This window comes from Limulus polyphemus, unplaced genomic scaffold (assembly GCF_000517525.1).
Source record: "Limulus polyphemus unplaced genomic scaffold, Limulus_polyphemus-2.1.2 Scaffold2504, whole genome shotgun sequence".
Classification (NCBI taxonomy): Eukaryota; Metazoa; Arthropoda; class Merostomata; order Xiphosura; family Limulidae; genus Limulus; species Limulus polyphemus.
In genome coordinates, this window is record NW_013668114.1 from 144,338 (window position 1) to 156,588 (window position 12,251).

Sequence of the window (12,251 nt, forward strand, 5' to 3'; positions counted from 1 at the left end):
TATGTCTAAAAGTCTGATTACTGATGTTATTTGAATACGTTTGCTAAAGAAATATGTCTAAACCTCTCCTTCGTGTAAAGAATCTATCTAGTAAAGATTTTCAAACATGTTCATATTTACACGAAGTTAGCGATAAACAGATTTTCACCAAAATTTCTACCGTGTTCTACCAGAAGTTCTTAAAATAAGTTTGTTTTATATGTTTACTGCTTAACAAGTCCATTATATTAGTTCAGTTTCATTTGTAAAACAGGTAAAAAAACTGCTTTTTATAAATTAATTAAATATAACTTTTCTAACTTGCCTTAGATTACAGTTCTTGTTACAAAAATCAAAGTGACACGAGTTCCGGCATGCCCAAAACATTTGTTGTTGTTGTTATTACAATCGGATAAGTAACACGAGTCCCGACATGTCCAAATCAATCGTTGTTGTTATTATTACAATCGGACAAGTAGTACGAGTTCCGGCATGTCCAAAACATTTATTTTTGTTGTTATTATTACAATCGGACAAGTAGTACGAGTTCCGGCATGTCCAAAACAATTATTTTTGTTGTTATTATTACAATCGGACAAGTAGTACGAGTTTCGGCATGTCCAAAACAATTATTTTTGTTGTTATTATTACAATCGGACAAGTAGTTCCAGTTCCGGCATGCCCAAAACAGTTGTTGTTATTATAACCGGACAAGTAATATTAGCTCTAGAGCGCATGCGTGTAGACAACTGTTTCTATTTTCAAACTAGTTGTGTAACTAAACCAAAACTCTTGATTTTAAAAGTATTTCATCCCCGTCTCCTTGGTCACCATACAAAACGGGTAAACTTTCACGTGGGAGTATATTAATGTTAAACAGTTTGCAAGTGAACTGTGTTAATCTATGGTTTGAAGTACTTATGTTGTCATACTTATGGGATTTCTCTTATGCTTTTGGCGTTACGTTTTGTTGGATTATGTGAACTACAGAGAAGATGAGTTATTTAACCCTCTATTGCACATTGTAACATAGAGGTAACAAATCATTTTTGTTGCTTAATACATATAAGTAATAAAGTAATAGATGTAAAACGATGCAGGGATGGCAGTACCAAAACGAATACAAACAAGAATATAGGTATGATGCAAAGATCATCCCAACATGACTTTGAATATTATAATTCGATGTTACACTGTGAAATACATACTTGACTTTAATATTACTGCAGTTGGAAGTTATACATACCTGACTCTTTGTATGCAGTTTGTTTATCATAATATCATGGTCATGTCAGGGTAGGCATCAATGTAGTGTAACTAATAGTCTAGGACTTAAGTACAAGGAAAACCAAGTTGAGACAAAACATGTATTGATTATTATAAACTTTAGAGAATCTCGCTACGAGATTGGTCAATTCGACCGACCTCATAACCATTTTTTACTCGTGCATTTTACAGTGTAACAATAAATTTTAATATTGAAAGTCATGTAGGGATGATCTATGGAAAGCTGTATCATCCTTATATCGTTGTTTGCATTCTTTATGGCACTGCTATCCCTACATCATGTTACATTTACAAAATGTTTTAATTACTTGTTTTGTGAGGTTTTCCCATTTAATGAAAATTATTTGTTTTTTCTATGAATGTGTGTAGTTAAATTTACTATTATGTTTACTGATTTTTTTTTTTTACTCCTTCACTTCATACGTAATATAGGGGGTTGGCTCCCTAAAGACACCGATTTTATAGTGCACAAAGCACTGAGCATTTTACATGTTACGATCATCTAATGTTCATCTGTTATTGGCTGGTAATTTCTGTTTCATCCTGTACTTAAGCTTTTTCTGTTAAAAAAAAAAGCTAACTTTAAGGGGGTAATGATAATATCGTATTACGACTAAGCAATGACATCATGAACTGTCCAGAAACACACAGATTGGATTTAGGTTTAAAATAACGTTAGTGATAAAGTAGTTGCAGAGTTATCTCGACTGAAACAACAAGAACAAAGATGAACAATTTGGTACTTTGGTCACTTTCTGGGTATCTTTGCGATGGTTTCTTTGCCTTGTTTTGGGGCTTGTTGGGTAGAGAAACAAATAAAAGTGAGTGTTGTTGTTGATTTTTAGCGTATATATTTGTATTATGCCTATTTAATACCTTGGCCATCCCTACATATAGAGTCTATGATACAAATGATTCATGTCTGTGTTTGAATGCTCTAACTTCTAAGTAAAACTTTAAATAATCCATAAAATTATTTTTGTTGGTTCCTCCATTGAACAATGCTACATGTAGGTAGTGTGCCCATTTATATCTTGCCAAAATATGTTTCAAAAAATTATTTATAGAACGAAATAAGTAAGAGATTGGAAGACAACGTTTTTGTTTCTGCCATATATTCACAATACAAGGTTAAGGGAGATGTTTTCTAGTTTTAACAGTATTGGAAGTATTCACAGAACTTGTAATGAATCTTGCATATAGGTTTGAACGCCCAAAGTATTCAATATAACCTATTGTGCCATTTTCGTTGATTAATGGGTTCCTTTTTTCGCTCTAATGTGTGTAGCTAGCTTGCGTTGAACAGGAATTAAGGGTAATGTTCAGTTTATTTTTCCTACCGGACACACAGAGTTATCTGCGTGTATCCTGCCTGTTATGTTATCAGATTAATAAAAAGGTAGAAGTTCTTCCTTTGATACATTGTGCAACCAGTGCCTCAAGAAACATGGAGACACGAGTCCCTGCACTGTCGCTTTAAATAGTAAGACTTCATCAAAGAAGTCATTCATTCTTTTCGTAATCACAGAATGTAACCCATCAACTGGACGGGGTGCAGAAAATGAGGATCTTACAAGCAGTTAAACTAAATCAAATATTCATCATGTAGTATGCAAATTACCTAGAAGTTTGACTTGAAGAGCAGATTTAAAAAAATAGGACCAATGACAGTTGTTTCAATGCAATTCAAAGGAGTTCGTCAACAAATAATAATAATTTAAAACATTTAAGGGGTTGGTCGATAAATATTATTTAAAGCATGATTAAAGGGGTCGTCAATATATAGTGGTGGCATTTTAAAACCTAACTAAGGGGTTCATCAATATAAAATAACATTTCAATTATTAAAACATGATTAAGGGGTTCGTCAGTAAATAACTATAACAGTTTAGTGCATGACTCCACTTTTAAGAGTTAACACCCTGTTATTTCTCGAGTTTTTGCACATGTACTAAAAATCGTAAGTTAGAGGTTTAAAGATCAAGAGTCGAAGCTTTAAGAAGGAAAGGGAAGTAGGGATGAAAGCCAGTCATCATTCAGATCGAATTTCAATTAGGTTCTGTCCTGTGGGAGTTGGTTTTTGTCTTTTAATTAAACAGATGTTGTTGTTGTTTATAATTTTGACCTACATTACTTGATCAGAATATACGACCAACTGTTCTTAAATCAATATGTAAATATAGTATTATTTCTACAGTTGATTAACAGGATTCACTCTAATTCTGTTCTCATGTAACAGAAATACGTTGTCACGTATTACATGTTGTCTCAATTTTCTTTTTTGCAGACCGTCAATGTGACATTTTTTGTGAAAATTTCCTCATTGTTTTGGAACTGATTCTTCAGCGTATGTGTGTTGACACATAACACTTTATCAGATGTCGAAAACTTTGAATATGTCAGTGATTCATTTATTATATGAGAGAAGTGTATTAGCGCTAGCTCTGGGCTTTTCCTTGTTAATTTAATATTTCTAGACATACCGTATCAATTTACTGACACACGAAGCTGAGCGCGGCTAAGTGGTTAGCGTGCCGGACTGAAGTCACAGTTCGAGTCCCGTTACCGTCAAAAGAAACGTCGCCTTCCGCACCTTGAAGCAGTGGGCATTATAAGTGTGATAGTCATATCACATTATTCGGTCTGTTATGAGCTGTCGGCGGGTGGTATTGACTAACTACCTTCCCTCTGGTCTATCACTTCACAACTAGGGATGGCTATGCTTAGGTAGCCCTCGTGTAGCTTTGTGCAAAATCCAACAGCCAAATACAATTGTGTACAATACCCAGTAGATACTTTTATGAGACTGATATATTCCAGAAATGTATATAAAAATATTTTGAGATTATAAAGTCTGTGTAATAAATATAAATTTATTATGGACTTGAATGTACAATTGTAAGCTGTTTTGGTGTAAATATGAAATTAAAAACATAAAATATGAACACCAATCAAATTATATGTATATTGTAATTATGTGTGTAAAATTATATTAGCAACAGTTAAACAAAAATAGGAAAATTGAAGTATTAAAGAAGAAAATGCCGAAAGCTAACAAACATTAGTTCGAAGTAAAATAGAAAATGGTGGTATGTTTAATTAAGAACTGGTGCTGGAAGAACAAAACTGCGTGGCCACTAAGTAGAATCGTAAAGTTCAAGTACAACAGCACGTGTTATCTACAGATCTTTGGAGAGAAGGTTGGGTTCATGTCGATAAAGTATCATGAGATATCTGTCTGTGTGACGATTGTGGGTTTCTACAAGTTTCTAAAATTATCGAAAGTAAAAGTTACATAAAAGCTATATAGTAAATTATGGGTGGGGTGGAGGTAAGTACTGTTTCGTAGACTACGTTAAGCCTAATATAATTTAAAAGTTGTGGTTTAGAATTTCTTTTAATTCGACCAGAGTACTTTCAATGATAGCTATATGTATAATATTTTAAACTGGATGTCACAGGAAAAAAAAGAAATATTCTCCACCCAAACGACATCGATTTGAAATAAAGTCTATGACGTCAACTTGTTTCACATTGTGTATTACATGTTTAGTTTCATAAGTCTTACAAATCTAATGGATATTTTCATTGTTTGTATGTTCTTTATTGTAACTTTTACCACTGGTTCAGCATTATGTTCATTAAAATATTGTTGAATTTTTAACCATTATTATATTTCTTACAAGCTCTGTATATAACTCATCACATAGTTAATGCCTGCTTTTCGTATAGTTTTTCAAAGGTCGTTCACCTCGCAAACTTAATCAAGATTCCCTCCCCCTCTTTCTCGGGTCTGTTCGTCTGCCCGCCATTGACACTAATCACTCTGTTCTCTAGTGGCAATCCACGTGGCCAACACGACCACATCTACTCTTGTTAGGCACGTGTTTTGGGGAAGAGACCGTATATTTATTATTCACTAAGCAAGAGGTTTTGTTTATTTTACGTGTACAACAAAGTAATTTTAATTTTCCATAAAAAAATGTTTAGAGAAATGGCATAATATTCCAAGAAGAAAGTTTATTCTGGTCAACGCCAGTAAAGGCTTCAGTTGGAAATCTTGTGTGATACAAATTTATTACATACAATTTGTATTAAAACAAAACAAAGTTTGACATTAGTATTTGTAGTACAAGTGATTTATTCCTTTTTTTTTTTTCTTCTTATAATACTATGTGTATATTTTGTGTATTATGTGTATATTTTGCACAAAACTAAGTAACTGTTATTAAACTGCTTAATTCACTTTTAATTGTCAAATAAATTTCCACATGTAATCTGCAAGTTTTCACTTGATACAAATAGTTTTTAATTTCACTCGACAATCCATGTTTTCTATCGTAATACCCACGTCATAATAACTGACGTAAAAAAAGGTGCTATCATTCATAATCAAAAGAGCCGAGCATAGCCCGTGTCAGGCTGAGGACGGAGGGTCCAAGGTTTTTAGCCGCTGAATACGTCCGGCATTTTCAGTTTTGGGAACGTTATGACAGCGACAATTTTACTATTCGTTTAGCAGCAGCCGCTTCTAAATTAAGGCTATGCTACTGTGCTTTCTGTCTTCAAACAGTGTTATATTTACCTGATGATACACGAAGGATAATCACAATGCTGTATTACCGTTTGATAATGTTCCTTTTGTAAAGCCAAGAAATTCTGCAGTTTGGTTCACCAAAAGTTGTTAATATCGATGGAAATATTATCATTATTATCATAGTCAATGGTTTAAACGCCTCAAATTATCGAAAGTTATTTTTTTATTAGTAGTACAGTAAGTCATGGCTTAATAGGTAAATTTATGAACGATACTTCTAAGGTAGTAATAAAGGTGATAAAATGCAAATATTGGAGAGTAGTCGAATTTAATGATGGCTACATGAGATCGAAAAGCTTTTGTTATGATTCACAATCTTAGTGTGTTCTATTTTCAGGAGTATGATCTCGAGCACAAGATTGACTTGGAAATCAAAATGCGCGAGGGTACTACCAAACTGTTAGCAGCATGTAAACATCCAATGCAGAGTCTGGAAGCAGCAAAATCCTTACTAACATCAAACGAAAGAATGACTGCCTACATGGGCGAACTCCAGCGAAGAAAAACTAACGAAAAAATTGGAAACCCAGAAAGGTATTCTTTTAATAAGAATATGAAAAACAAAACATGGGTCATACTATTTAAAGCGTAAATCAACTGTCTGCTAATGAAATATTCCAGATTTCTTTAAAATTAGTTTTATTAACATTATTGATTATAGTATTTAACATAATTAATAATGTTTGTTCTTATGAATATTATCTTGCATTGTTAGCTTAGCTTATGGATTTAAGATCATCCTAAGCTGGTCAAATCCTAGTCAGTTGTTATTAATATTATGAACTACAATATCCTTAACAAAACAATATGTATCTAACTAATAATTATAAGTTTTGGTTATAAATTAACAATTGTTATATAGAATTGGCTTTATTAAATTTTAATAACTTTTTTTTTTTTTTTTTTTTTTTTTTTTTTTTTATTATGTTACCCTGCTTTGGATAAGAATTTAATAATAATTGTATACACACATCGTCATATGAATGCATCTAAACAACAGTATTTCGTTTTAAAAAATCGTGACAACATCATCTGTTTGCGTAAGCTAACCTAGATAATGCATATCGATTTAAAATCGAACATCGAAATTTAAAACGACTGAAAATTAGGGTGAAACATAAGTCATCCTATTTGTTATGATCCACAATCTAAGTATGTTGTATTTTCCATGCAAGATAATCATCATACGAAGTAACATTATTAATTAATAGTGTTAAATACTATAATCAATAATATTAATTAAACTAACTTTAAATAACAATAGTTCACTCAGTAGAAAGAAAATAACTTTTCGCTTATATATTACTTAGTATATATCAAATAATTAGTTTGACTCGGATTTTGATATTGTTGAAATAGTAGGCGGAATGGCCTTTTGAGTGAAAAGTTTCACAAGTTGTATGTATGTTTATGTAGAATTATTCTTCATGCAGACCCATTATATTCTGTTATTTTAGTGGATATAAAGTATGTCTCATTATGAACTGAACACTATGGCAATGTTAAAATTATAGAATATGTTAAACAATCGCCAAGTTTTTAGCATAGCGACTAGTAGAATGGCTTTTTTTTTCTTTTTTTCAAGTACGAACTTTTAGCTCATAGCTCCATCTCTTGAACAGTTTGAGATTTAATTACAGCCGCAGCTACTGGGGATTCCCTCTTGTTTGTTTTTATTTTCTTCTTCTTTTTTAAGGGATGATATTTCCAGCTAGCGCTCTTTGTCAGATCGTACAGCTGTCAGATTGTAAGCTGTGCGATCTCATGAAGAGCGCTACCTTGAAACATCATCCTCTTAAAATAAAAATATAACAAAATCTTGGCGATTGTTCAACTTATTCTTTAAGTATCTTTGTCGCCTATGCGTGTAACTATTTATTTCTTATTATAAAACTATGGCAATATTAAACAGCACATATTTATCATATATAGGTCCATTGTACTTTTGTCAGTACATTTTATATTCAGTTCCTTATGGTTTTTTCGAGAAGAAGAATGTACAATAGTATTTCAACTACACTATGTCCGCCATATTAGAATGTAATGTTAAAAATATAGTAGGCTTAACATTAATGTTTTATGACAAGTGTAATTAATTATTACAATAATGCTTCACCAGCTTAGAACGCTTGGGAATTACAATCCACCATTAGCTGTCTCGGGACTTTTTTCAATATGTCTCTCTTTTAATTTTTATTAATTTTGTATGCTATTGTATATCGCTGTCTCCTTAGTTAGACTCAGTTTCCGTGTGATAAATCTGTTATTAGATATTGTTGTACACAACAATTTAAAAGTATTAGCGAATAAAATTCTTTTTTTTTTTTTTTTCGTAGCTAGGCTTAGAAGAAAACATTGAACTTTTTGGTTTAATAATTTGTTGGTAGCGTCCTGAAACGAGTTAATTGTTTTGATATTCGGTTATCTGAATAGCGCTTTAAGTTGAAACTATATAAATTCTATTCCAGTTTTTAACCAGCTTAAAAAGTACCGAAAAATAATGATAATAACAACAGAATAGTTGTTAATATTAAAACTAGATACTTTTAATCACAATTCCATATAGGTTGAATGTGGTTAAGGTAGGTATTTAAGTGTTGGTCAGTTAAGACTTTATGACCAAGTTATTCATTTTACTGTCGATTACTGTCACCAGGTTTTTATTTCTTGATAGAGATTGTAAGTCTTGCATGTGGTAATAGACCAAAGTGCGATATTTTAAAGAATAATAATTGATTTAACATTGCCACTAACAGATATTAAAAAAAAATGTACGAATGGCAAAGCATTATGTCTGTTCTATGTTTATTGGATACTTTTGACGTTTAATTCTGACATTTTGTATTCCTTTGGGAATATATATACTTACATTACAAATTTGTTAATTTGCACCACAACACTACTCAAAACTAGTCGAAACTGAATATTCAGATGTACCAGTGTGTTTCAACTCAAAGCCACACAGTAGGCTATCCATTGTCCATCATGTATATGTCAAGCGATGTGATTCCGTAAATATTTTGCTGACCCACTGGACAAAATTTTCATTCGACACAGTTATCTGAATATCCCAACCGATTATTCACCTGCCGAATTGTTTATATATTGAAAACTGAGATGTTGACAAAATGGAAATAAATTACAGCTCGAGTGACATGCAATAACAATGCTTGAACAAAAGATCGTGTAATTCAGATGAATACTGACTGGTATTGTAGTTGGATCTCTCACTTCTTATAACTATCGCTAACATCTTTCTACACAGACCAAGTAATTTTCTGAACAGTTTAGACATGTCTTGAGATGTCCAATGCTTCTTTAATACCTCAAACTCCTGAACTTTAAATAGTAAACAAGGATACCTTAATGAGAAATGAACATTGCAGTGTGCCTTCAAGCCACAGGTGCCAACCTCAGGGGCATATCCAGAATTTTGAAGGGGCTATATTCATAATTTCGCCTTTGTCCACGAGTTTTCGGAAAGCATTTGATCTGTGTACTTAGGGGCGCCTGCTTTACCGATAACATTTTGCACTAATTATAGTAATTATGAAAATGTTGCACTTTACTTAATCTAAGAGACCTAAAGAATGCACCATTTGGCAGAAGTGGAAAAGAATTTAAAATTTATTAATTTTTTTAAAATTGTTTTATATTATCTTCTACAACAAATGTATTAAATATGTAATTAAAGTGTTTAATAAATGAATCATTCATGAATCTTTAATAAAACCAAAGTCAATAATCTAGTTTATTATTTTACTGGTTATTTTCTGTACAATTAAATCATAAAAAATTCTTTACTGGCATATTGGTAATAAAATTCTAACTCTATATAAATAATATTACCAAAATATATAATTTGATAAATATAAAAAGAGTATCGATGTAAATTACCTCTATATATGTAAATGTCCCTATACTAATGCAACTTACTTGTAACTTCTGTTGTCTTGACGATAAACAAGTTCAAGCAGTGGGCAGCCCAGTGGGAATATGAGACTAATGGATAGTTTTTCGGAATGATGGTAGTAGCTCCCCTTGACTGTCCTTCCATGTTCCTATCTCCTTCATAGGCTAGTCCTCGCTGATACCTCAAATCCAGTTATCATCTCTGCAATCGCTTTGTCAGTTACACCATTCTTACATTGTAGAAAATCAACGTTATAACTTTGTTTTTTGTTATTAGGTGTTCGTAAATTTTAGCAACCTCCTTTCTTAATGTGATGTATTGACGTGTGTAGTTGTACTGGATGCACTTCCTCAGAGTCCCCGAAAGTGTTCTGTTTCAAGGCGAAATAAAACCAAAATTACGAGTAACAAATATTTTTATTTCTTGCTTTTGAAGCTCATATGTCAGGCTGTGTTGTAGCGTACAGGATGCATAATTCTTCTCCTGATTCATGGCATGCGCACGTTTTATTGACGTCACAACAGTACAAATTGCAACGTTAAGCGTCCTTTATGTGACGTCATTTTAATGTCTACCGATTATCTGACAGACAACACACTACTGTATACTTGTGCGACTGGTTAAAACAGGTTATCCCCTACCGGCGGCCTTCGGCCCTTTTCGGAGCAATAGTAATACAAAACATAGAATATAGGGCTTATTAACTATTTTTATGACAACTGATTGACTGTTATGTATTAATAAGAAAACAAGACCTTGTGTTAAAATGAATACAAGTTCCTTTACAAATACTAGGGTTACTGATGACTAATTATTTAATAGAGAACTGAATAAAACAGTATTTATTAAACTACTAAAGATCAGGATGAACGCTTAGAAAAATGTATTGCCCACCTACCTATTTTATTAAAATATGACAGTAAGATTCCTTTGATGTAAGAAAGTAGGATTGTATGCTTTGGAAAATATTAAAATTAAACAGAAATATCTACACAAGCACAAAGCATATGTTACTGATAAATTTTTATTCAGTTATTTCTTAAAATCTTTACTGAAACTATTTAACATATTAGTGTCACTATATTCTACATTAAAAATAGTTATTCAGTACTTGATCTTCAGTATGTCGGTTATTTATAACTTCCTATAATACCAATAATTAGGTCATATTGTTCCTGGTAATAACATGAAAATCTCAACTATTTTGCTGATGAATATATATTAATATCCAGCTACATAACCAAATAGGCTGGATACTGAATACGGACTGATCATATGTTGCAGCACTTACCCACAAACATGAATGAGTTAAGGTTAGCACTTGTGTCTCTCGTCTACGTTACAAAATCTACAGTAATGTAGTAATTTAAATTTTTGATATTTTAATTTAGATGTTTCATAAAAAGAGCTGCTAATCGTGATGATGATGCAATATTTAAAAAGTTCATTATTCACTTATCTAATTTCGTTCACGCAATAACAGTTGTTGTTCATGAAAATGAATAATATAAATAGCGCGTAGACCTCCATTATGTCTGTCGTATTCCAGCCAACCTAATGATCCCTGTTATTAGACGAAAAGTCGTGTCGGCAGTGGATGTGGCAGACGAAGCGTGGTCGATGCATTATCACATTCTTCTTGACTGTTACTCAATAAATTCTTAGAATGATTGTAAATTGTTATGAGGCCAGGTGGTTAGGGCGCTCGACTCGCAATCTGTGGGTCGCGGGTTCTAATCCCCGTCACACCAAACATGCTCGCTCTTTCAGCCGTGGAGGCGTTATAATATGACGATCAATCCCACTATTCGTTGGTAAAAGAGTAGCCCAAGAGTTGGCGGTGGGTGGTGATGACTAGCTGCCTTTCCTCTAGTCTTACACTGCAAAATTAAGGACTGCTAGCACAGATAGCCCTCGTGTAGCTTTGCGCGAAATTGCAATAATCGAGATGGTTCGTGAAATATGTTGAAACAAAGTAGCGATGTGTTCAAAGAGTAATCGGTGATTGTTTCAGATAAATGTCAGTAATGAGTGATGTCGCGTTAGTTTTACTCGATCAATTAGCTGTGGAATTCTTTAAATAAGTTAATTTTTGAACTAGACATACAATTAGCGAGAAATTTTATGTTGAAACGTTGTATTTGAACTTGGGCTTACAGCTTCTGGTCAAACAGAGTGAACACAGCCTGTATCCAATGTTATAGAAGAAAAATGAATTTGTCATTATTGTATAAATTGGACTTGGTATTATTTTTACTAAATAATCCAAAAGAACTAACCCAAGAATAGAATAACTTGCAGCAGTGTCAAAAGCATACCGGTTCAGATTCGTCGCTGGAGCAGTAAAATAGAAAGTTATGTAATAGTATTAGTTCAGTAGAATTAATAAACATTTTTGCTCATATCTAACTAACATATCTTCCAGAAATATTGACTTTGAACTGTAACAAAAGTTGTATAAGAATACTAGTAAGG

The 12,251-nt window shown here is 32.6% G+C and overlaps 1 protein-coding gene across 1 annotated transcript in view; it reads left to right on the plus strand.

Annotated features, from left to right (window-relative positions):
* Positions 1-7,346, plus strand: part of LOC106467144 (rhotekin-like) — a 99,785-nt gene extending 92,439 nt beyond the window's left edge. Inside the window, exons 2-3 of the mRNA XM_022395278.1 lie at positions 6,201-6,397; positions 7,280-7,346. Coding sequence (XP_022250986.1) covers positions 6,201-6,397; positions 7,280-7,346 — 264 coding nt within the window. The remainder of the gene's footprint in view (positions 1-6,200; positions 6,398-7,279) is intronic.
* Positions 7,347-12,251: the final 4,905 nt, after the last annotated feature.